The sequence below is a fragment of the Onychostruthus taczanowskii genome, unplaced genomic scaffold (assembly GCF_017590055.1).
Source record: "Onychostruthus taczanowskii isolate IOZ18803 unplaced genomic scaffold, ASM1759005v1 scaffold15, whole genome shotgun sequence".
Taxonomy (NCBI): Eukaryota; Metazoa; Chordata; class Aves; order Passeriformes; family Passeridae; genus Onychostruthus; species Onychostruthus taczanowskii.
This window is the reverse complement of record NW_024498685.1, coordinates 4,958,536-4,984,850: the sequence shown is the minus strand read 5'-3', so window position 1 is coordinate 4,984,850 and position 26,315 is coordinate 4,958,536. Positions and strand designations below refer to the sequence as shown.

Here is a 26,315-nt window from a genome sequence, read left to right as displayed (position 1 = left end):
TACTGACATTTGTAGCAATTCCTCTCTTGTTATCATTCCTGGAATCTCTGAAGTGATGTGAATTGCTTTGTGGAGAAGAAGAAAGTTGCACCTGAGCTTGAACTAGACTTTGGTCTCATAGATGCCTCCTGATGCTTAATGAGTTTATGTGTGCTTTAAGTGGCTGTGTCTTACTTCAACACCACAATTAAAGTGATAATAAAAGCTTTCAACAATGCTGCTGTCAGAAGGGAAGGAAAGTGATAAAGGAAGGAGTGTAGTTATTGGTGCATTTGTGTTGAATGTTGATAATGCTTTTTTGGTTGGATTGCTTTAGTTTGGTTGCAATAACTTCTTAAATCCAAGGAAGACCAGAACTTATTTATCTAGACCAGATAGTTCTTCTAAAAATCTCAATATCTGAGTAAAGCAGCTGAGCTCAACTAGAGCTGATTAAAATGTGAAAATTCATTATATAATGGATCTATTTTGAAGGTGAATTCTATCTGTTAAGAGTCTACTGTTTTTTTTTTTTGTACCTATGACCTGCACCGTAATGTAATGATAGAGAAGTTTATTTCAAGACGAAAGTTGAGGGGCAGAGTTGTGTCTCCCAGTCACATTTGTTGTTGTAGGTCGTGTGTTATGACAGATGAAATTGAAAGTGATATTTGACAGCTTTTTTTATTGTCCATGTGTTCTTAACTGAGTGTTAGAAAGCCACTAGATGGAGGTGTTACTCTGGTTGTGCAGCTGATGTCTGCTGAGCTGTTTCTTTAAGACCTTACCTTGGATCTATATTTGAAGAACAACTGAGTATTTCATTTTCACCTCCCCCCTGCCCCCAACCTTAACTACATTTCTAAAGGAGACTATTATCCAGCCTAAAGAGATGCTTGTAACTTAAAAGCTGCATTTGTTTAAGAACTTGATTTGTTTGCTTTTGGGTTTTTGAGACTGTCATGCTAACAGTTTTTCACCGAAATTGTACAGAGTAGTGTACAACATTTTTAGAGAAAGTTGGTTTTTTCCTTCAAGATTTAATATCCTGATAGCTTCAAGGACAACTAAGAGCTTGTAGATCTCCCTCTTTGCAAAATATAATTTCTTTTAATCCACATGCACACACACATACATAATATAGACAAGTTATGTTACAAACTTAGGGATGTCTTAATGACCTTGTCTTATTAATGGAAGTAAATCCACATGGGAAACTGCAGGCACAGTGATGTTGGGTGTTTTCTGTCCTCACTGTAGGATCTGTGGTTTGGGATCCTTACTGCTGCTCATCAATGTTTCTGGAGCAAACAGGTGGCTCCAGGAGGTGGAGTTATGATCACACAGATCTAGCAAGTAAGCTTTGTAGAAAAAACCCTAAGGCATTGCATTAATTTTGACTCAGAAATGACCCTCCTACTATGTAATTTCAAAAAGACTACATGAGACATTTGTAAAGACAAGAGTGTTTTATATTTGTAAAGCTTTTTGTAACTTTTCAGCATATGCTTCCTTTCCCTTGCTATGTAAGCATATGAGTTTTCCCAATATCCACACTGGAGTGGGAAAAGGGGAGTTTCTTATTTCCTTAATAGTCAGTTGGTTAGGAATCTAAGTCCCACCTCAGGAAAAAAAAAATGCTCTTGAGGCCTCTTACCTTGAAAAAGTGGAAATTAAGGTGTTTACTTCTGCATGGGGTGTCTGAGCTCATCTGGCTCCTAGTCTAGTAAGCTAGGAGTGAAACATGCTGGCTCCACACTGGAGAACATGCATTTCAAGCTCCCTGGTGGAGATAATGCAGTTTTCCTGTCTTGTTTTCAAGTGTGTGGTAAAAATGTGTCCCAGTGGTGGTCTGGGTGTGTGCCTGCAAGGTGTGTTCTCAGCCCGCTTGCATTAGCAGAGGCTCACCTGGTCACACTGACTCTCTGCATCTACCTTCTTGTTCTTCTGGTCTGTTTTGACAATACCTTTGGATCTGCTGACCTGTTATGGCAGGATGTAGATGTTCTCTGGAAAGTAATATTTTAAGGGAATGGGTGATTGCATCCATCCCTACAGAGACGAGGTTGATACCTGTGAGACGTTAAAAAATCTGCCAGGAGACAAGTTCATTTTGCACATACCAGCAGCAAAATGCTTGGAGCAGAACTTGAAGTTTATTAGAATCTAATTAGTTATTTCATCAGATAACTTCTCTGTAGTCTAATTTTATTGATAGCCTGCTTAGGAAAAGACTGGTTTCTTTAAAAGTTATTACTGGAAAAAAAACCCACTTTGATGTAATAAAAATGATCTATTGAGTGCGGGGGTTAGCTAAACTCTGATGCTGAGAAATGGAACATGTTTTTCCACTGCTTCCTGTATATGCTTGGATACTACTAAAACTATGGCATATATGCTATGTTAGTGGGGAGTAAGCGTTTGTAATAAATCTAAGTAGGAGTTGGTAGTACAGGTACTTATTTTGCCAACTTTGGGAACAAGTTCAAGAGAATCTAAATGTTCTCACATGCTTTCAAAGCTCTAACACGGTAATATTTTTGGTTTGTTGTATGTATGATTTACGAGAGAGATTCTAAGGGGACTGTGTGACACTGTTGTATTGCTAAATAAAGCACATGGCCAGTGCTGGCAGCTTTGCAATCTGCAGCATTTCAATGCTGATATTTTTGGAGGTTGCTGCCTGCAGTCCGTAACTATACCTCAGCCATTCAGCTACTGAAGCCGTCCTTTCCACCCATAAGTTCAGATGATTCCCTGGAAGGTCTGAGATTTATCAGATTTTTCTAATGACAGGCCTCATAAGTCAGATTGAAAGATCTCAAATAGCATATGAGTCAAAGCATCAACAGCTTTAAAATGTCACAAGTGCAACAGCTGGTCTTGCTGAGGGAAGGGCTGCTAACTCTGGGACAAGTGTTGTTTTAAAATGAGCAGAAAGGATCAAATTTAATAAAAAATTAAAACCACTTAGGGTTGTTACAATGGGAACTGTGATGGTTTTGCTTTTTTTGAACATGATTATTCAAATTTGATCGCTTATGAATTGCATTTACACTGAAAATTTGGTAGATGTGGTTGTCTTATATTGCCTTAAGGAACAAAAATTAAGCATAGCATCAAATAAATATTAATGATTAACTGTGTTTATTCTTAATTAGACTGGTGAATGCATGCACTTGGAAAATCAAAGTGCAGTCCTGCTTTTAGCTTGATTGGGTCTGCTCATCTTACTTTGTAGGGTAAACACAGCATTTATTGGGTTATGCCATATTCCTAGGGAGCTGCTTTGAGTCCCTGTGATCTGTAAACTAAACTCGCTGTTAGGGTGTGTAGTGCAAGCCCCTGATCCTGTGCATTATGAGATCTGATACACAGACTTACTGGTGGCAGGAGATGAAAACAGCCAACAGATCAAACAGTCCACAACTGAGAAATGACCTTAGCAGCAAATTGGCAACCAACACTAGGGACTTGGAGACCCACATGGATTAGCTTTGGAGCCCTTTGTATCTCAGATTTCGGAGCTGTAGGTTGAACTAACTGTAAACCATTCTGAATGTTTCACACTTCTGACAATGCCCTAATTTTCTGGGAAGATCATTCCTTGTTTAAGATGGGGGGGGGGAAAAAAAGGACAATTCTGTCACATAAAGTGTTGATAAAACATGAATTTTGTAAACCATTCTGAATGTTTCACACTTCTGACAATGCCCTAATTTTCTGGGAAGATCATTCCTTGTTTAAGATGGGGGGGGGGGGAAGGACAATTCTTTCTGTCACATAAGAAAGTGTTGATAAAACATGAATTTTGGTATTGGAGTGACAGAGAATGGATGGGGACTTACTCTTCATTTACTTCTGGAATATTTAAAACATGAAAAGGTTTACTGTTGCTGGATCATTGTGTAAAGAGACATTTACTTTGCAAAGTGAAAACTAAGCAGTTTTGTATCTTTTAATGTTTTTAGTTTCCATTTTACTACTTCTTTTTGTGTTTTTATGAAATTGTAGCTCTTTAAAAACAGTGCTTACTAGTCATTCTTCTAAGTAACTCTAGTAAAAATAACACAACAAAAAGATGGAAGAGTGCTGCTGGAGTTGTTTTCTTTGCTTGTATAGTTGCAGCTCTATTCAGAAGCCAGTGTAGCTCTCTTGCAACTGAATAATCCCAAGGGTTTCCACGAACTGAGCAAGCAAGCAAAGAAGAACATGACTATAGATGGAAAAGAATTGACGCTTAATCCTGCTTATTTGCTGTGGGACCTCAGCTCTGTCAGTCAGGTGGGTAAATTCTCTTACAGCAGGTAAATGCTACAACATTTCAAAACTGCAAGTAGAGGCTAACTTGTCAGTGACAAGGAACATGGGATTTTTTCCAGAAGCTTGGAAGTATGAAGAATCAAATATTTATTAGCTTGTAAGAAGACATCACAGGAACACTGTCCAGTTCTCAAATCAATGGGAAAGAAGGATCAAACAGTGTGATACTTAATTGAAATTTTCATGTTCTCTGCTAAGTGAAATATGTTGCCCTCTGCACATATTCTTATAAAACTGTTGTAAAGTCCTCAAAGGCTTAACTGATCCTGACTGGCAGATAAGCAGGCTTCTTGTGTGGGGACATAGAGGGTTTTTTTAACAAACATGATTGCCTCATTCCCAATCTATTTCTTAAACATTTTTTGCTTTGCATCATCATTTGTGCTGAGCAAATGCTAATGCTAATTCTCTTTTAAAAATGTTGAAATCCTGAAATACAGATGTCTGTAAGGAAAGGAGGTTTACTTTAAATGCTTTTGATACAATGAAGGATGTTTCGTTTAAGAACAGGAAATTAAATAACAAGGTGTCTGTTTCAAGAGAAGATATTCTGTAATCTTTAGGTTTTTCCTCCTGCTGGAATTGATTTTTAACAGTAAGTATGAAGTGGCATGGTTAGTGTGCCCACTCCTGAAAAGCTTGGAGTCTGTCTTTGTGTCCTGTGACCTGAGCTTTTGGGGAGTTCTTCCTGGTTAATACCAACCCTGAGCTGAAACTTTATATTTCCCCATGTTGAAATCAGGATTAATTTTGTGATTGGGTACCTAGCCAATAGCTGCTGGTGCTGCTAAAATGTTTTCAGTCATTACTCTTTTGTGAATGTGAAAGCTGCATTATTGTACGTACTAGAAAACTTATGTACAGTGTGTAGAATCTGCAGTGAAAATGGTAATTATTAAACATTCAACTATTTTCTGAGTTTTCTGTTTCATTTGGGCTTTGGAAAAGTTCCTTTTAGGCAGCCTTACTTGTTGGTTTTAAGAGAGGTCATTAAGCTCTCATAAAAGTGAAAAGAAGCATGTTCCAGTGTTCTAAACCTAATTTTGTTACTTAACTAATAAGTTTTTAACTGAACTGTTTTCTATTTAATAAAAATATATGGAAACATTTAGCTACTTGATAATGAATATTAGGCTAAGTTCTATTAATTTTCTCCTGCTTAAATTCTTTAAAATAATAGAGCAGGGGATAATTGAAGAGCGGCTCCATCATGACACTTCCAGTATATCTATATTAGGTGGCATTTATATACAGCTCATGATGCAATGTAGTTGAAACTGGATTTCTGAAAGGTGATGTTACTGGTTTGAAATGCAGGAGGGGTTGTTTTTTCTGTTTCATTCTTCAAGAACTTCTTTCAGCATGGTCAGCAGACATCCTCATGGCACCAGCTGGTCAGCCAGTGGTGTCAGAACACTGTATTGTTCACCGTGATAATTTAGAAGAATGTGATTCTTTATAAGAATAATAGTTATTATCAACGTACTTTTTATTTCTGAATTTCTAAGTCCTGAAGTGCTTATGCACTCATATGCCGAAGCACACTGTCCTTACCTAGCTGGATCAGAACTTTAGTGTTCTGTTTAAAATCTGAGAAAAGGTTTTTTCTTTTTGTAGTCCAAGCAGGATGAGGATGTTTCTGCCAGCCGCTTTGAGGACAACGAAGAGCTGCGCTACTCCTTGCGATCGATAGAGAGACATGCCCCTTGGGTGCGGCACATTTTCATCGTCACCAACGGGCAGATTCCTTCCTGGCTTAACCTGGACAACCCTCGCATAACTATAGTGACACATCAGGTAAAATTCAACAGAACTACCACTGTGAAAGGGCCAGCAAAGATAGCCTGTTTGATTTGAAGTGCAGTTATCCTCTTGCAGTAAAAGGCTATGTTTATTTGGAAGAAGTGACAGCCTCTTCCCTCTCTCACCCAGGGTTTTATTATGTATGTCCTTATATTTGGGCTGAACAGATAGCTGAATACGTATCAACCCTGCATTTAGTACGCTTTTCCAAATATTGAGGCTTCAGCTAACATATACCCATGTCTAATTTCCTTACAGAGTCTATTTATAAAAACCTGGGGAAAAGAAAATGTAATCAGAATCTATAAACAGTCTCTCAGAACCAGTAATAACCTAATAAGCTTGTGTTGAGACAGGATGGATTACAATTACTGGAACTAGGAAGATGGCTGCAAAAAAAAGTAGCTGTGCATTCTCAAAATGTTATTTGAAAAGAGAAGAGGAATCCGTCAAGCTTCCTGAATAAGTGAAACCAAATTCTCTAATAGTATATTACAAATTGAGGATTAATTTTGGTATCTGGACATGCCATAGAAATTCTGCACAACAAAAGTGCTAAAGAGATATTTATTCAACTTGGTCTGCTGGTGAAGTTACTTGCAAAAGATGGAGCAATCCTGACTTTTTGAATGCTGTGACCGGTTCAGTTTGCTAGAAATTTTGTGCAGCCTGAAATTATGAGAATTAGAAATGTGTACTCTGAGCCTGGTCCAGTGCTCACTGAAAGAGGAATGTGTGAAAGTTTGTGACTTTGTGAGCAATCAGGTGCAGTTTCTTAGTTAGGCAGAAGAACTGAAAATGTTTTTGTGTGAGAAAAAAGAGATATTAAAGTATTTTTTTCTTTGCTTTAATATCTTTTTTCTTTTGTGTCTATCCTCATGCTTGCTATTTTTTTTTTTACTAGATAAGTATCAAGTATTTGTGTGCCTGACTGAAACAGTTTTTGGTTGTTGGGGATTTTCTTGTTTTAGGAAATATTTCAGAATGTGAGTCACTTGCCTACCTTCAGTTCACCAGCTATTGAAAGTCATATTCATCGTATCAGTGGCCTTTCTCAGAAGTTTATTTATCTCAATGATGATGTTATGTTTGGGAAGGATGTTTGGCCTGATGATTTTTACAGTCACTCTAAAGGTCAAAAGGTAAGCCATTTTTACAAGATATTTTAGCAGAAGTAGATTTTTTCTACTCTGTTGATAAAAGTCAAAGGAATGCTACTTTGAAAGGGTGAGCACTAACTCCCCCTTTTATTTCTAAAGGTTCATTGTTCTTAACTAGAGAACTGTTGGCTAAGGTTCAGGGTGTGGAAGGCTGTTCTCTGTATTCATATGTATGCTGTGTTTGTAGGATTACCTTTTCATGTTCACTCCTACATTAGGGTGGTTATAGTGGTTCCTCTGTCAGGATTCACTTCAGTTTCAGTGTTATTCTCTAATTCTCTTACTTCCTATCAGAGCACTGGTAAGACTAATGTGGTGTTTGGCAGTTGCCAGACTTCCTTCCTTGCAAATTTTTTTTTTTTTTTTGGTGGGAAATACTCAAAACAAGCAAGAATTGTCTTTTCTGTGGGAACACTGAGGTCAAATGACATTTGAACCATTCCTAATATCAAACTTTACCATTAATTGCCTCTGTTTATACACCCATAATATCTTTGCCCAATTTGTATATAATCATATATATATATATATATATATATATACACACAATATATATAGTTGTTTGCTAAAATAGTAGATATTGTTCCAGGTTTATGAGTGTAAACTAATTTAGTCTTTCAACAAACCCATTGTCAACAACTGGGATTTAAGCAAGGAAAGCAGGCTGAGGAAACATTAGCAATAATTATGCATAAACATTCTGGCTGCCAGCAGGGTTTTCGTCCATTAGCTTCATCTACAAAAGTGACATGGAGGAAAGAATTGAGGATTTATGTGTTATTCTTTCTATTAAAGGAGTGTGTACACAAGGCACCAGAGACCAATGAATTAAACATTTTATGCAGGCAGATACACACTTGCACACAAATACAGAAGGGTTGGGCAAAATGAGTTTAAGCTACATTAAAATAACTGTTTCAGTACCTGGGGATGTTAGGAGGCTTTTAGTTGTTTTATGTCTCTAAGGATAGAGGCATATAGCTGCAAAACCATGTTGTTACAGCATTCATACTGTTCTTTAGTCACCCATCCCAGTTACGATGATGAAGTCAGCTTAGGGGCAGTGTTGTTTGTGATAACCCGATCAGCAAGTGTTACTGTAGGAAAATGTGCTGCTAAAATCTTGAAGCAATAAAGTCTAAAGGAAAATATGTGGGGTTTTTAATGCCTCCTCAGTTGAAAGAACACACACACACACACTTTTTTTTTATCCTGCCAGTTCTTAGGATTATTTAAGTCATAGAGGATGAGATGCTTCAGGGATTATGTTCAACATGTGCTGCTTATCTCATGACTGGTTAGTAATGAAGAAACATTTTGAGTCAGGAGAATGAGTGAACTGCAGAGCTATTTTAGAGTTTCAGCTCACCCTTCATATCTGACAAAAGAGAAGATATTCATTTTAATTGGAGTGTGGTTTGCAGAAGTGGATTTGGGAAGTCCTATTTTCCATTTCTGCCTGTTGCTGCTTTGTTGTATGGCCTTGGGTGTTATTCCTTCTCTTTGAAAGGGATAACATTTACTTCATGGACAATGGGGTTTAAATTCTATTTACAGAGCTCTGTGAAATCTTAAGGCACTGCACACAGGGAGACATTATTGAAAGTCTCCATATTCAAAGAAACAAGCTCAGTTGACTTCTATTTGCCAGTCCTTGTTTAATGCTAATGTTGTTTCAGGTGTACTTGACTTGGCCTGTGCCAAACTGTGCCGAGGGATGTCCTGGCTCATGGATTAAAGATGGTTACTGTGATAAAGCCTGTAATAACTCAGCATGTGATTGGGATGGAGGTGATTGCATTGGTAAGACAGCAGTGTTGAATTTAGGGAAAGTGAGCTGTTTGTTTTTCCGTACAGGAATAATTCTGTAATTTGTCTTTTTCATATAACTGCAGAATTTGCCTCCTTTAGTAATAAAAAAGTTGACTTACACATTAAAACCTTATTTCTTGCAAACTACAAGTTTTTATGGAAAATTACTGGAAATAATAGGGCATAGGATAATCTTTCTTTAGGTATCAAGTTTGACTGGCTGATTGAAGGGGTTTTGAAATTTAAATTATTATATATTAATATACAGTATTATATACTTGGACTCATAATCCATATAATGAATTATGAAGCTGCACTATTAGTTCCTAGATCAAGTTTTCAGAACTGCAGTGTAATAAAACAAAGTGGTACTTCTGGATTGAGGAAGTGATGCCTTTCTAGGAGACTGCCAAGTCAAGACTATAAGCACAAGGAGTAGTAAGTCAGTTTTCTGCCTGCATTTTTGAAGTTATGACAAAATATGTTGACACTTTGGATAACCTTTTCACTTGATTCCTAAGCTTCTACAGTGAGTGTAAAATCTATAGGATGCATAAACTCTCAGAAGTCCAGTTAGGACTTGCTCCTTTTTAATTTCATTGATGGTTGTTTAGTCTTCAGTCTTGCTTTAACATGGTGGCCTTAATGTGCCTTTCTTCAGTTATTTGAAATTCTTACTTCTGGTGGGTTTGTTTTTTTCTCTTTTCTCTAGGTAACAGTGGGGGTAATCGCTATGTTGCTGGTGGAGGTGCAGTTGGAGGTGTTGGCAATGGCCCACCATGGCAGTTTGGAGCAGGAATAAGTGGTGTTTCATACTGCAACCAAGGCTGTGCTAATTCCTGGCTAGCAGACAAATTCTGTGACCAGGCCTGCAATGTCCTCTCATGTGGATTTGATGCTGGTGACTGTGGCCAGGGTATGTAGAAAGCATTGCTGATCAACTTCCTGTGGGGATTCTCTTGAATTGCCTGACCTTTCCTGGTTCATCATTACTCTCAGACTGGGCTGAGATGTCCTGTACGTGCATCTTTACCTGACTAAGGACAGTTGAGTTGATGATGCCTGTAGCAGTTAAGAAGTTTCAAGAACCTCTCTGATGCTGACAGTGTGAGTTCAAGTCTGGCTCTGGGCTCTTGCCAAAGGCTGCTTTCAGTCACAAGTGAACTTGTCTGAAGTTCATTTGGATATGAAAGATTAGCAAGGAGTGAATAAAGTGATGTAAAGTGTTGTCTGGTGTATGCAGGAGAAGATTTTTCCTGTTTGGAAGAGCAGAGGCTCCCCTGCATTTCAGCTGAGACAAATGTGTTCCTGGTGATTGTATTGCTAGGAGTGATGTTTTGTTCATCTAGGAGGTGACAGACAATCTGTGTTCTGCTGTGGGAGGGAGAAGTTCCTTTCAGCCTATCTGATTTTGAAAATTTCAAATCAAGATGCAGCACTGTAGCAGTGAACTCTAGCTGTTGTAACATTACTGTCCTAAAATGTGGCAAAAATGTAATAGGGGCAAGTTGCTTGTGACTGATACAGAATTTTAAGTGATGTGATAATAAGACGCTTTAGGCTCTTCAGGTAGAGGTTGAAAGAGTGATGAATTATACTGGCTTTTAGAATTAGCATGGGAATGAATGCCTGGTAGAATTATATATCTGAGTATGTTCTATTCATCCATTACTGAAGATAAGTGAGCAAGAAGCTGGAAACTAGAGTAAGTGTTCTTTCACAAAGCTGTCTCCCTGTTAATATCGTGACTGTAGCTGGGCATATTACTGTTAAAAAAAGAGTGGAAGATAAATGTTATGCTGAAAATTGACAGAAATTTGTTTTGTTTGGGTTTTGTTTTTTTCTTTTCCAGATCACTTTGAAGAGATGTACAAGGTGATGCTTCAGCTTAATCAGACCTACTATGTTATTCCCAAAGGTGAATGTCTGCCCTACTTCAGCTTCAGTGAAATAGCCAAGAAAGGAATTGATGGTTCATACAGTGATAATCCAATTATCCGACATGCTTCAGTTGCTAACAAATGGAAAACTATCCACCTAATCATGCACAGTGGCATGAATACAACTGTGATCTATTTTAACCTTACATTCCTAAATAAAAATGATGAAGAGTTTAAAATGCAAATAGCTGTTGAAGTTGATACTAGGGAGGAACCAAAGCAAAACACAACTTCCATGCAAAAATCTGACTCTGATTTTAAAAGTGTAACTTCAGTACCAGAAGCTGAAATGATATTTGAGGATATTCCAGAAGAAAAACGCTTTCCAAGAGTCAGGAGACGTAGAAATGGCACAAAAGAGAGTGTATCTGAAGAGTTGATAATCCCATCAGTAAATGTGTCTCTTCTTCCTGAAGATGTCCAACTAGCACTGCAGAAACTGGACTTAAAACTGCTAAATGGTGATATAACTCAGAAAGGATATAACCTATCCAAGGCTGCTCTCCTGAGACCTTTCCACTTTTTAAGCACAGCAAAGAGTATTGTAGGCCTGGAAAAAAAGAGCATGCATAATCATTCAGAAGATCAGAAGACCCAGAGCAGCTGGGAAAAGCCTAATAAAGATGTAAATGATGGCAAAATAAAAAGAGTAAAAGGAAAGGAAGAAGTTCCTTTGAGGCTCATGGGAGCAAAGGGGACTGTTGTGACAATGAGCACAAATAAACATATTTATAAAGTACAGCCTAAAGCCACACTTCCCTCCCAGAGCATGGGGAAGAAAAATGAAACTCGAGAAAAAGTACTGAATGCACTCATATTAAGGGAAACACAGAAATCAAAACATCCTGGGAATTTTGTTACTGGAGAAGACACACAGAGGGGGATGGAAGGAATAAAAGAGCATGAGCAGATGGATGCAAATATGAAGGAGAGACTAGTGGGAAGAAAATTACAGTTTTATGCTGGAAGTTACCAAGGCTTTTTGCCATGGGAGAAAAAGAAGTATTTCAAAGACCTTCTTGATGTGAGTATCTTAATGTCATTCCTTATTGGAATAGTTGCATCTTTCTGCATTTATTGGGGTATTGTTAATATGATTTATACATTTGAAGTGTGCTTTGCCTTTGAGCCAAATGCTGTTTTTTTTTTTTTTTTTGAAAGATACTTTTCACATAAAATGTGACTTGTTTATGATCTGTGCCTCTCTTAGCTAGGTGGTGAAAGCCAAATAACTGTTTTTGTTCTCTTTCTACTACCTTTTCTTGGTCAAATTAATTTTTTGTTTGCTGTATGTTGCCACAGGGCTATTGCTCAGACACATAGCACTATAAAGAAAGGTTAAATTTATGGATTTATGCAATTATGGATTCAGTTTGTTTTAAAAATGCAGAAAATAGGTATGATGATAAATAATTCTAAAAATTAAATTGACAGTCTGTGAAGAAACTGCTTATCTATATTGTGTCAAGAAAATGTATAGGAAATTTCCTCTGCTTCCATCCAAAGCATTTTGGTAGTTGTGAAAAGATCTAGAAGATACTGTGCTTCAGTTGGTAGAAGCTGCTTTGCCCTATTTCACATGGAAAAGGGCTATGTTTTAAAAAGACTCTTTCTATTCATCTGAGATTGAATTCTGCATGAAGAATCTTTATATTCATAGGATTTCAGTTTATCAAATATGGATGAATAATCTGCAAAAAAGGCAGTATTGCAAATAAATCTGATGATAAATGGGGCCCTAAGTGTGTGTGAGGTGTCAGAGCACAAATATTAAGGAAGCCTTTATAGAGTAGTTTACCTCAAAGTATGAAAGCTTTAAGGAAAAGTTTATTTCTTTTCAAAGGAAGGTCTAACAAATATGAAGAAAAATATTAAAAAGTTCTCTTCCGAGTTTCAGATATGGAAAGAGTTGGCAACTGGCTAAAATACCATTTTTCCTGCATGTCTAGTGTTTTCTGACTTTTTCAGTAACGTAACCTAGATTTATGCCTGTCCTGCTCTTTAGGAAGAAGAGTCATTACTCAAACAAATGTCATACTTTACTGAAGGTAAACATTTCAGAAGGCAGCTGAAAGATACATTTGCTGATTCTCTTCGATACGTAAATAAGCTGTTAAACAGCAAGTTTGGATTTACATCTCGTAAAGTCCCTGCTCATATGCCTCACATGATTGACCGTACAGTTATGCAAGAGCTCCAGGATATGTAAGTGTGGTTTTGCTTGGAATAATGTAAAACTGTGGGAAATTCTACCTTTCTGTTGCTTTGCTGTAGTCATTTTCAGTGTGTTAATGGCTACTCATAAAAATCATATTTTGGAAAAGGAAATAAGAAATTTATTACAGCATGATAGTTGGGATACAACAAGATTTTTGAGGCACTATCAAAATTCTGGATAATAATTTATTTTTAGGTAAGGAACGTTTTCTTCAAGAAATTAGGGTACTAAATGAGTTTTCATTTTTATCTAGGTTTCCTGAGGAGTTTGACAAGACATCATTTCACAAAGTGCGTCACTCTGAAGATATGCAGTTTGCTTTTTCGTATTTCTACTATCTTATGAGTGCAGTTCAGCCACTGAACATTTCTCAGATCTTTGATGAGGTTGATACAGACCAGTCAGGCATCTTGTCTGACCGAGAGATTCGCACACTGGCCACCAGGATCCATGAACTGCCATTAAGTTTGCAGGTACTCTTTCCTTGCTGATTAACTTTTAGAACAACTTCAGTTTTAAAGTCCAAAATGGTTAAAATAAAACAAGTCGAATTTTGTCCTTGCTTGTAGCATCAGTAACATTTGGCAATTTTAAAATATTACCTGGAAAATACAGCATTGTGTTCTAATTATCATTGTTTGGTTGTTTTTTCTGTGGAGTCTGTGATTAAACTGAGTTCTGGCAGTTTCAGGAAAATGGCTCACTGCTGTCTGAGTTCAAGAAAAGAGTGTGAGTTTGTCCAAAAAAAAATTTCATTGCCAATAGTTGGATCCTGATGTGTGCTTACTGCAGTTTTTGCACATAGTAAAGGATAGTTCTTGCCCTGAGGAACTTGTGGCCTAAAGAAAGAACTGAGAAAAAGGATAGCAAGGAAGTCGTACTAGTAAATAGTATGGATAATGTAAAAAGACTCATGCTTCTGTTCTTTTAGCAACCTCATAAACAGAGACATGGTTTTTGTAGGTCTTGCATTCTGAAACATACATGTAGAGAAGAAAGCGTGCTGGTTTTTCTTTACAGAGGCAATTACACAAACCAATGAAACAGTTTGTTTGTGATGCAGGGCTCAAAATCGATGGCATAGTCAGAACACAGCCCTGCTTTAGTGCATTCCTGGCCTGTACCTTAATCAGAAAGTCTTCCTGTCCTTGCAGTTAACGCTTCTGTTTGTTTTCTTGATTTGGGATTTAATGTGCCAGTGTTGATTCGGGAACTCTGTACTGTCCTGAAATTATTAGTAAAGGTGTGCTGTTAATTTTAAATGAAAATGACATGAAGTCGTACCTTATCTGGTCTCAATGAAACTCTGTACTGAGCATTTGCTTTACTTCATAGAGAGTCCCACTGACTTAGCAGTTACTGAAATGGGGTCTGCTGAATATTAGGTCTTCTTCTGTGGACAGTAGCATGGGAACTTATGTAGTTAACATTAAATGCATTTGTGCACCCTACAGTTTTAGAACTATGTCAGTGAGAAAATCAGTAGGATTTTAAATGTTTTTTTTTCTGTTCTTTCTTTCTGTTAGGATTTGACAGGTCTAGAACAAATGCTGATAAATTGCTCTAAGGCTCTCCCTGCCAACATCACTCAGATTCATGTTATTCCTCCAACTCAGGAAGCATATTATGATCCAAATCTGGTAAGAAACATTGTTCTTAAAATATGCTTACTTTCTTTACTGAGTATATATTTACTTTACTTTAAAAGCTAGTTTGAGTTCTAGAAGGAAATTATTTACAGAAATTACTGCGTTGTATGTACATTAAGTAAGTGTTACAAAATGAAAATTTTATAGGCTGCTTCCTTACTTACTACCATTAATTTTCTTTAAAAGCAAAGAAAAGCTGAGATTTAGGATGTTGTTATAATGGGGATTTAAAAAGAGTGTCATCCTTGTTAAGAAAATTTACTGTTGTGAACCAAAAAGACAGTAAGCCCAATACCTCTCTGACTAGAACTTCCCAATAAGTCTTTGTCTGAATTATAACCCATGTATTCAAAAAGCACTAAAATCCAAAAATCTCTGTTGTAAAGAGATTGCCTGGTCAGTTTTACTGGTGGCCTTTGTCAGAGAAATATCAGACAGCTGTCAAGTTAGTTAGAATTTTTGAGTATTTTACTAAGAATGAAGTTGCAATGTTTTTGCCAAAAATAATTTGTAAAATAGGAAATTGTGATGTTATGCACCAGTATTTTTTTGTTTTTTCCCTCCACAGTTGATAAAAAAGCTATTGCTTTTGATTCCAGGAGAGTCAAGTATGCAAGCCACTCTAGCTGTAATACAAGTTTTCTTACAAAGTACACCTTTATAACACTGTTATCTTCAGTAACCCATAATCTAAACAGTGTTTTCTTCCAGCCTCCAGTAACCAAAAACCTAGTGACTAATTGCAAACCTGTGACTGACAGGATTCGTAAGGCTTACAAGGACAAAAACAAATACAGGTATGTTGTGGCAGTCGTGTGAAGACAGATGCTTAGTGTTGTAAAGCCATAGGAGAAGGGATACATACACACTTAACCCAAGATTGCTTGTGTGTGCTAACAAGTCTTAGCTCAACTTATTTTAACAGTGTAACTAAAGAAACATATTGTTGTTAACTTATGTATGTTTCATCATGCAGAGTGATGTGGGTTTTTTCATAGTTTGCTTAGTGGACTAAATACTTCCATGTTACTTGAGTCATCTTGGGCCATTTCCTCATGTTTGTTGTACAACAGTAAGCCAGAGTATGTTTGGATGGCTAGAGAGTGAATACAGTTCAAGTGGCATATAAGAAGGAAACAGCCTTCCTGTACCTAGAAGTTGTAAATCTAATTCATCCTTCCTTCTACTGAAGCTTAAAAAAAAGAAAAGAACAGAAAAAAGCATTTTAGTTTTAACTACCTTGTATGTTTCCTGTGAAATGGAGGAGTGACAGTGGCATGAGCTTTTTAAGTGGAGGAGGTCTCAGGTGAGACTTGAAGAAGCCTTCAGGATACTTTCTTATATTAAGATAAGTGAAGTGAAAAATATAAGTGTGGTATCTACCACTAGTAAGACTGTTTACCTGGAGTCAAATTATATGCTTTCTTTTAGAATTCAGATCTATGATTGATTGATAGGTAACCACCTATCTAATAAATCTACAGAGAAGTGGTTCTGTGCAAGAGCATTAGCTGAAAAATTTAAATGTATTGATAGAAAGCAAATGGCAAATTTTTATGAAGGTTGGCCAGTCAGGTTAGAAATATTGCTCAATAATGTTAAATACAAGATTGATATTTATTGAACCAGACTTTAGTCTGTTTTATTAATGTATAAATATTATTTTGACAAGGTTTGAAATCATGGGAGAAGAGGAAATTGCCTTCAAAATGATTCGCACAAATGTTTCTCACGTAGTTGGTCAGCTGGATGACATACGAAAAAATCCCAGGTACCCTGTTTTGTGATTTGTGTGAAGTTGAGATGATTTTAATTTTCTGATTTGACTCTTTAAACTTTTTTTTGTATTTAAAAGATAATTTATTGTATTTCTAAACTGTGTGTTACGGGTAAATCAAATTTGAACCAAAAGTACTTCTGATTTTTTCTGTTTGACTGAAGCTGACTAGTCTCTCTCTTATGCCAGGGGCTATCTCAATAATTTGTTACGTTTTTATTTACCTAAAATGTTTGAAAACTTAAAAACTTCAGCTATTTTTGAAGCTTTCATTTTTGCCATTCTAGAGGGCATACAGTTTATATTGCAGGGAATTTTATTTTAAAGGAAGAACTTTTTTGCCTGCTTTATGCAGGTATTTTATACTAGGAATTAGGTGTAGATTTTTGTTACTAAATCAGTTTTGCATATTCATTGTGCTTTCAAGCTTTTTTACTACATGGAAAGAATCTTGCTTCTGTCTTCAGAAAACCAGAGTTTTCTGCCAGTTTAATGAGTTTGGCTGCAAGAAGAGGTCTGACAAGTGTCAAAAGGCAGTGCAAGGAGGAAAGTAGAACCAGGCACCCTGGGCCAGGGAAAGTGAAGCCTCCTCTTTTGGTCACAGAAAGCTGTTAGGTAATCTCAGCTGCCTGTAAAGCTATAGCATAATTTGTATTTGTGGATAAAGAGTAGATTTCTGCTTTCCTCTCAACATTTTTGCTGGGTTCTTTGTTGAGAAAGGGAAATGGTAGCCTTGAGGCATTTTACAGCTGAAGGTGGTTTGTATCTATTGCTGTTCTTTCAAAGAGTGCCTTCTGGCTACATAACTCCTGCATTCCAGTAGCCACAATGATCCATTTTAAAAGAAAAGTAGGCAATGCTCTAACTCATCCTGCTGCTTCCTTTTCCTTCTCTATTTCTTAGTCTGCTGGCTACAAGTTGTTTTTTTTTTAAAGGTAGGGGTGATTTCAAATCTTGCTAGGCTCAGAGAGGCCTGAGTAATGTAAGTTTCTCACCTTCAGTGTTCACAAAGTGAGGAGGAGTCGATTACCTGGGCCCTGTTCCTGCAAAGAACAGTGCAGTACTGCACTTGTTAACAAAGGAGAGCTGGCACAGTTATGTAGGCATGCCATTTCCTTCTCTTTGCCATGTTTTACTTGCATACAAATCAGTAGTTATAACCAGTCTCTAAAAGCAGGTTTTTAGTGCTTGTCTTGGAATGGACTAAAAGTGTCATTCACTTACTGATCTCCCAGGAATGTTTGGTTTACACCCTTAAGGTAAAGTCAGCATTAATTGTCTAGGCGTTAATTCTGGAATATCCAAAAAAATGTAATGTTTGGTTCCTTTTGGGTGAATTTAAACAGTCCTTGCATTAGAAATGGGCTAATATCCTCATCAATCCTGTACTTTTCTGTGTGTAGCAATCTCTCAGTCTGTATCTTTTTTTCCATGAAGCTAAACAGGAATATACATTCTAGGAATACAGCTACTGCATTCCCAGGGCTAATGAGCTGCCAGTCCAAGGGACGAGGTCAGGGATAGTCCAGAGTTAACTCCCAAAATGCTTAGAGTGTAGCCATGATTGCCATAACCAGCTGCTTTGCATAGTATTACTTGATACAGGGGATACAGCCTGCTCGCTTTTGGAGAGCCATATTTTATCTTCTCAGATGTGGCAATTTGAATGCCTGGTTATGCCCTGCACGTAATTGTCTAGAGCAAGGTTACCAATTATGCCAGATGCAGTACCTTGCCATTCAGTGCTAACTCCCTGTGTGGGCTGATAGACAAGCTCCAGAGCTCTGCTTGTTTCCAGATTCCTGTAGAAGTCTGAACTTTGCTCTTTGGGGAAGCACACCATACTATAGAGAATACAGCTGACCAGAACTGCTTATTTACAAAGGTTAGCAGTGACAAGGCATATGGCATCAGATATGATTTCTGCCTCTGGGGAAAATGTAGCGTCTTGTATCTCACAATATAAATAAAGCACGTAGCCTTGGCCAAATGTGGGAAGGGGAATTTTTGTTGTCAAGCACCAGATCAGAGTGGCCAAGAGTACATAGCAGTCTAGCACACTAGCTGCTGCTTTAGTTTCAATTATTTGCAGTAATTTAGTTCCATGTTTTTTACATGAGAAATAGCTGTCTGCAGGAGACATTATTGGGAGCGTGCTTATTTGATCACAGTGATTTCCATGTAAATTCTATCCAAATTATTGGTTTTTTGTATTTTGGTTGGTCATACAAGTCTAGCTTTGGGTCTATGATTTGACAGACCAATTTATATAATGTTCTCAGTAAACCAAAGCTTAGGGACCAAGCTTTGCCCTCTCTTATACAATCTAATATAGTTATATTGATTTTCTCTAAAGAATTCAGCATTCACACTAAAATATTAATAATTTAGTATGTTTTCCTCCTACAATGAAGCTCACTTTGTTATTTAAGAGACTTTACTCGAGATAATTCAAAAGTATAAAAATCCTTACCCAGATGGTAATGCTGTGTTCAATGGCTCTGGGATGGTGCACACTCTAGTGCCCATTAGATGGCAGCATTACCTAACTAGAAATGTGGCCTGTCACTGGGTTCTGCTGAGGTTTTGACTTGCTGTCAGTCCTCCTGCTCTTAGAATTAAATTAATTTTAAATAATGCAACAATAAAAAATATGTCTGTTTGTTTTTAAAATGGTATGGTTTCAATTTTGTTTTAAAGGATTGTTTGTGTTATTGGTTTGGTAATACCTTTCCCATACTATCAAAGAAATATTCTAACAATGTCATCTTGTTTCCTAGAAAATTTGTTTGCCTAAATGACAATATTGATCACAGTCATAAGGATGCACAAACAGTAAAAGCAGTGCTTAGAGATTTTTATGAGTCGATGTTTCCCATCCCTTCCCAGTTTGAACTGCCAAGAGAATATCGGAATCGTTTCCTTCACATGCATGAACTCCAAGAATGGTATGTTCCATAAGTTCTTTTCAAGTTACTGTAGTGCAGTAATATATAATTACCTAAGATGCTACTAACAAACTGGTTTTCCCCCAGTATTGTCATGAAAGTGTTAACAGTGAAAATAGTGTGGTGAGATTTGTATGGAATAAAATATGAGGCCTGCAGGATTTGGGTTTTTCCAGTGCTTAAATAGTCATCAATATTTTATCAATTGTTCCTAACCTACTGCAAACAAAAGCTGTTGGTTTGTTCCTTTGTTTTTTGTGGTTTTTTTTTTTTTTAAATAAAATAGGAATTCTAGCTTTCTTTAAACTTAAAAAAAAAAAAAACCCAAACCACTATTGCATTTCTGACTAAGTGATTTTTTTCAATCTGTCACATAGCAATAACCATCTGGATAAAAATCAGAAACGAAATATGTGTGTATCATTTTTGTATAATATGTGAAATTTTTGTGTGTGTTTATCGCTTGCCATTTCATAAATAACAACTGAAGAAATTGGAGTAGTTGACTTGAGAAGACAAGCAAAACATTGACAGATACAGTGACAAAAATGACACAAGACTAATATAAGTAAACCTGTTGCTGATCAGCAAATCGTGAGAAATAGCTGTTAAAAAGAAAATAGAAAGCATTGGAGGAACTCCAGAAGGAATCAGAAGGATTGTAGGCGTGACTGTAGTGCTACAAGACCAGCTGTATTAATGGCAGAGGGAGCAGGGGCCCTTTAGCTTTAAAATTTGTGCTGGAGGAGGAAACAGTGTTGGCTCCCTTTAGAGACCCTCCATCAAGTCTTTTTGTAGTTTCAAAAAGATATTTATTTTGTCTTGTTTATAGCCAAAGATGATTCTAGCAGGGTGTGTTAAGGCAGGTTCAAATGCTGGTGGAAATCAAAGTGTTTTCAGAATCACAGGACAGCCTAGGTTGGCAGGGACCTCGAAAGATCATCTGGTCCAACATTTCATGGGAATAGGTACTTTTGATGAGACTGTCTCCTGCCAGCTCTCAAGTGTCCTGGCTACTGTAGCATGTGAGGGAATTGCAGTTGGGTCAAAAAGGATAAAGTGTGACTGCAAATCCACAGTTGCCACAAGTAGATGTGGCACTTGGGGATGTAGTTTAGGCCTGGACTTGGCAGTGTTATCTTAACATTGGACTCAATCTTTGAGGTCTTTTCTAACCTAAAAGACCCCATGATCTAGAACCCCAAGCAGTCATATCTTGGAAGCTTCCAGTGGTGCAGACTCTACCCTGTCTCTGGGGAAACTGCTGCAAAAATGATTGTTTTGACTGTAAAGAAGATTTCCTTATATCAAGATAAAACCTCTCCCAGTCCAGCTTGTAGCTTGTCCTCTCTATGTGGCTCTTTGTGAGGAGAGAGCCTACATCCTCTTTTTAGTAACCCTTTAAAAACTGGAAAAAACTTTCTTTGCATGTATTGTGGAAACTCTTTAAATATTTGCATTTATGATATATGAAGCTGTTTTTCTGTTTCCTTCTTTCTTTGTCCAGGAGGGCATATAGAGACAAGCTCAAATTCTGGACCCACTGTGTTCTAATAACACTTATTCTATTTACAGTCATCTCATTTTTTGCTGAACAGGTAAAGTTAATTTGTTGTTATCAAATATGTATAACACTTAACAGATTGTGGAATCTTCAGGATAACATGGGATGGATTTTTAAATAGGTTTTGAAGAGTAGATAGGATTTTCCCTTTATAAAAGAAGTAACGATGGTACATGACTCATGAATAGGTTGCTTTAATTTAAGTCACCATGTTGAGATTCCTTGAAAAGAGAGTCATATGGGGAGAAGGAGAGTGGCACCTTCTGAGGTGCCTTGTGACAGTAAAGTCTATCACCAGTGTGCTAAATTTGGATGCTCAAATTCAGTAATTGTTTTTGAAATTCTTGGTCAGTTAACACAGATATTGGTAGAAGTGTATAAGTTAAGAGGAAGAAAAATTAGTCCAGAAGGGGATCTTAAGTTACTTAAAGGCCTTATCAGAATCTCTTCCCTAAGTAATTGATTGCAAAGATTCCTACTGAATTCAAAAGGTTTTGAATCTGACTAAAGGGAAAAAAACCCCTTGACTTCTGCAAGCTTAAAATGGCTTTCTTGAACATGATTAGTCCTGCTAAACTCAGAGGGAGTCAATGGAACAAATCATATGGGTAATTCTTTGCAGGTTGGGGCCTTAAGTAACACTTTCCGTGGTCTGATGAAGAGGGTGTAATTCTTGAAAGGTTGGCTTTTGATTATTATTTTTTTCCCACCTGTAACTTTTGCATGACTCTTTCCCTTGATTTTCAGCCTTTTTTATGTATTAGAAAACTCCATTAGTAACTTGGTTTTGGAAGGTGATACTCAAGTCAGTGGTACAGTTAGGAATCTAAATACCATTTTAAGATGCCAGCTTTGTGCTGATCTTTTAAAAATAGAATGTAGCCCGGTGATAATTTAGATACACAAATTACCTTTAAAATAATCAGAATAAAGGCATGGTGTATTTTTTCACTTTCTGCTTGTATTCTGATTATTGAGAAGCCTAGTGGAAATGTGCACATCTTATAGATGAATTGGAGTAAAAAAATGCCTTTCTGGTATAATCAGAAAAAACAAGTACAGTACTGAGTATTTACCATGGGTGGTACAGATTTGATAGTGTCTAGGATGAAAAGCTGACCAGCTGTGGACCTTTAGCCCAGCATAAAATACATATTGTATTTTTTTCTCTCCTCAGCTAATTGCACTTAAACGAAAGATTTTTCCAAGGAGAAGGATCCAAAAAGAAGTTGGTCATGAACGAATCAAAGTGTAGAAGAGCTTTATTTTGGAGATCAGTCTACCTCAAGCTGTGATTAAGCATTTTAAATGTCTCTTTCATAAGTGTCTTTTCTGGTTTGCTGTTTAACTATGTTGATATGAAGAAAAAAAATCATGCACCTACATTCGAATCTCTGCAGTACTCTTCATGGTATAAAAGCTGCTGGAGCTGTGACAATGCAAAATAACAATAAATAATTGCAGGACACCTGTACATAGGCAGTTTTCAACAGATCTTACTTTACAACTCTTAGTTCATGGCCATGTTATCCTTTTTTATAAAAAGGGTTACCTAAATAAATGTAACTGCATTTATTGCAGTGGATGTTGCCAACTAGATAAAATGTTGGAAAAGTTGTTTGGGATCAGCCTAAGAAGTCCTTGATCTTGCATTCCAAAGCATTTTGCAAATCTCTGTCATTGCTGCTTTTTTTAGCCTTCTGGGGAAAATTGAGAATTATGTAACTTGTCATTTAAATTTAGAATACATTTATAGTTGCTGACATTCTTTAAAGCACAGTGACAATTCATCTCCCTATTTGTAGTATATAATTGGGATTTGAAAGAAAGGTATGCTACTAAAAAATTACACACTAACAACATCTAATGGTTTGTTTGAAAGATGTTTTATATCTGGTGTATTATGGTCCAAAGAATACACAAAGAAATGGTGTTATTTCTTGACTTGATTACAAAGAGAGGTTGTAATCAAAGGAAAATGATCAAGGTAAAATATTTTACAAGCATTGTAAATCAAAAAGCAAAAGTGCCTCTATATGAATGGGTAACAAACTGTTTCAAAGTAGAAATGTATGGGGAGCAGTGTTTCACTTCATAAAACAATATTTGTACTGACATACAGAGCTGTGGTGTTTTTAAATTTCACAGGGTTTGGCCCTGTATGTTGCCGAGATACTGGAGTACTGTGGTTTTAAGTGGGAAAGGGTACTGAATCTTTTCAAGCAGAAATTTTTGGTCGTGTATCTTTACTTAATTGTATTAGCAGTATTCAAAAAGCATTAATTTTTGTAATCGAATGATGTACAAAATGTATGTGCATATGTATTGTAAAATACTTGGCTTGCTTTGAAATTAACTAAAACGTGATGAAAGTTTTGTCTGCCGTTTCTGTTTCAAAGTCAACCAAAGCGCACACATCTTGGTAAATTAGCCAGGAATCTGTATGAATCTTTACGTCAAAACTTCTTATTTTTTTCCGATAAAAACCTTGCACTTTAATGATTCGATAGTTATTTGAAGCACGGCTCCGTTCTCAAAGCGGGATGAAGCTGTCGAGCAGCGGGAGGATCCGCAGGCCGTGCCCGGCCCCGCTCCTGAGGGCGGCAGCGCCGCGGCTCTGCCGCTGCCGTTCCCGTTCCCGCCCTTTCCCGGCGGCGGGAGGCGCTGAGGCGGCGGCGGCGTGAGGGCTGCCAGGGGCCACGGGGCTTTGGGGTTCCCTCCGCTGCGACGGGACGTGCGAGCAGCGCTGTCCCTGCCGCCTGTGCGTCCCCTCGGGCTGCAGCTGAGGGCCCCAGTCTCCCTTGCTGCTCTAAGGTGGGTCCCCGCGGTGAAAAGCCCCTCACTCGAAATTCACACAAGCACCGGTTTGTTTGATGTCTTTTTGGGGCGGGGTGGAAAAAAAAAGAGGTGAGTTTCTCTAAAAACCACTGTTAAAATACTCAGCTGTGGATTGAAGACACTCAGATGGGCTAACACAGGTACCTACACGGGATGGGTGGGGGCTGCTTGGGCTTGTGAGGTGGCAGGATTGTTTTACACCTGGCTGAGGGGGACTGAGAAGTTCTACTTTGTAAACTGATTTCTAATACAAAGAAAAGTGTCAGTATGTCAGATAAAACAGATGCTTGCAGTTCAAAGTTAAAGTGCCTTGACAGGCACAGCTAGACATTATGGACCATCACTCTCCTGCTTTACATCACGTACTCAACAGTCAGCAGCTGAGAAGCAGATTAAGTCTTGACAATTTTCTCTCATTTCAGGATAATGCTAATGCAAAGGCTTTTGATTTTCCAGTCAATAAAGACACTTGTTTTTCAAGACACTTGTAAAATCTAAAATTCTACATGCTACGTAGAGAAGCAGCAACCTCAGAAAAAGCTCGGTATTAAAATGTACTCTTTCCTTAGCATAGTGTGGCCGTGTTTGTACAGGTCCATGGAATTTGCAATTAAAAAAAACCATTTTCACAGCGATTGACAAATAACTAAAAATAAAAAATCCAACAAAAACAGAAATAGGAAACTGAGGTGTGTGAGAGAGTTGATAATGTTGGGGGGACCTCACAGTCCTTGAAATTCAAAAGATTGTTAATGGAGTTCTCAATTTCCATGTGTGAACTTAATTTTTAGGTCTGTCCCTGCCCTGGCTTGTGGAAAACCTACTGATATTTCTGGCAGTGTTGGATTGTGTCTAGAACAAGAGGTTTTCGAAAGTAAATAAATGAATAATTTTTTTAAGAGGGTAGTCTATGTGTAAAATGTTTGCCAGTGTAGAAATAGCATTACCTACATTATAGAATGCAGAGGTGTAATAGCTACAAAGAAAGCTAAATTGGAACCTGGAAGTTGCTCAGGACTTTAAAAAATGGTATAAGCATATGTATATTTGACTTTACATGTGGGATGGCTTGTAGGATTACATTGTTCTCTATGGCTTATCATTTCTCTGTTTTGGACAGTAAAATATTGGCATAGCTTTTGGGGAATGCAGTACTGGATATGACAAAATGTGTAATAAACCTTAATGGCAGACATCTTAAGAAAATGGGTACTTTATATATATATATTTTTTTTTTTTCCAGCAGAATCAAGTATGTTCCTAGTAGTCCTGGCATTTTTTAACATGTTTTTTAAAGCATCACTGATGGGTAATGCTGTGGGATACCTCAAAACTAAGCCACTTTGACTGCTTGCATATCTTTACAGGTGCAGACTGTTAAAGAGATACCCATAATAGGTGCAGGTAAGCATGGAAACGTATTTATTTTCAATTTATTGTGGAGGAAGTTATGTCACAAATACAATATACTGTTTTTCAGTAGGAAAAGATCTCACCATGGCACCATCAGGAAGAAAGCATGGAGGAAAAGCTGGTAAACCAGCACAGGAAGATCAGACCATATCTACTTTTGACTTTGAGGAGGAAAGAAAAGAACTGAGTGGATCAGAGGAAGATATTAGAGAAGGTGCTTATATGAAATTTTTAGGACATTTGTAAAATGTGAATTTTATCACATTTGTGACTATGAAAAGAAGGGAAGAACTTGTGAGTCAGCCAGGGACTGAGCACAGCGTGGTTTGTAATGCCAAAGACCACCAGGCTCCTACTGTGTAATTTTGATTGGTAATTTTCAAAAGAATATAAATATCTATTTGTGATTTTTCTTTTTAAAGATGCAGAATTACAATACTTTTTTTACAGTAAATTCAGATTGGACTTTTATAAATTTTTATGTTATTTTTAGCTTTCTGATGATTGCTGTATTGTGAGCTGTGAGTAATGGTGTAGTGGTGGGCAGAGAAAGTAAAACTGTTTGGGACCAAACTCAAAGTGGTGCCAGCTCCAGTCTGGCCTTGCAGAGCAATTCACCACCATCCTTCAGCTCCAGACTCAGAGTTAGGAGCTGCCTGTGTTACTGATGGGAACTGACCATGAGACATGGCCAGGGAAATGGCATTACAGAAAAGTAATTACACTTGTACTAACTCAAACCACCAACACAAAATGTATTTTTGTAAATATTTCTATACTCCTTCTTAAGGTGACATACCAGTAATGGACAAGCATGGAAAGAAAAGACCTCTGGTGACTGCTCATGTGGTTCCAGATGATGTGGGGTAAGGTTAGATGTTTGGGGGCTTT

General features: G+C 37.3%; 2 protein-coding genes across 9 annotated transcripts in view; both read left to right on the top strand.

The window, feature by feature from the left end:
- GNPTAB (N-acetylglucosamine-1-phosphate transferase subunits alpha and beta) overlaps positions 1-23,549 on the top strand; it is a 39,497-nt gene extending 15,948 nt beyond the window's left edge. For 2 of the 4 annotated variants that reach the window (XM_041398477.1, XM_041398479.1), the window contains 14 exons: positions 4,102-4,263; positions 5,920-6,099; positions 7,077-7,247; positions 8,945-9,068; positions 9,790-9,993; positions 10,930-12,041; positions 13,023-13,222; positions 13,489-13,708; positions 14,762-14,875; positions 15,596-15,681; positions 16,557-16,655; positions 19,442-19,609; positions 21,117-21,207; positions 22,351-23,549. In XM_041398477.1, the coding sequence (XP_041254411.1) occupies positions 4,102-4,263; positions 5,920-6,099; positions 7,077-7,247; positions 8,945-9,068; positions 9,790-9,993; positions 10,930-12,041; positions 13,023-13,222; positions 13,489-13,708; positions 14,762-14,875; positions 15,596-15,681; positions 16,557-16,655; positions 19,442-19,609; positions 21,117-21,207; positions 22,351-22,428 (3,009 nt within the window). In that variant the 3' untranslated portion in view covers positions 22,429-23,549. Of the gene's footprint in view, positions 1-4,101; positions 4,264-5,919; positions 6,100-7,076; positions 7,248-8,944; positions 9,069-9,789; positions 9,994-10,929; positions 12,042-13,022; positions 13,223-13,488; positions 13,709-14,761; positions 14,876-15,582; positions 15,682-16,556; positions 16,656-19,441; positions 19,610-21,116; positions 21,208-21,795; positions 21,854-22,350 lie in introns of those variants that run through there. The other 2 variants (XM_041398478.1, XR_005952191.1) reach the window with 2 other exon arrangements.
- A 116-nt stretch (positions 23,550-23,665) lies between these two features.
- Positions 23,666-26,315, top strand: part of SYCP3 (synaptonemal complex protein 3) — an 8,930-nt gene continuing 6,280 nt past the window's right edge. For 2 of the 5 annotated variants that reach the window (XM_041398485.1, XM_041398482.1), the window contains exons 1-4: positions 23,666-23,987; positions 25,379-25,415; positions 25,492-25,638; positions 26,215-26,290. In XM_041398485.1, the coding sequence (XP_041254419.1) occupies positions 25,509-25,638; positions 26,215-26,290 (206 nt within the window). In that variant the 5' untranslated portion in view covers positions 23,666-23,987; positions 25,379-25,415; positions 25,492-25,508. The other 3 variants (XM_041398483.1, XM_041398487.1, XM_041398484.1) reach the window with 3 other exon arrangements.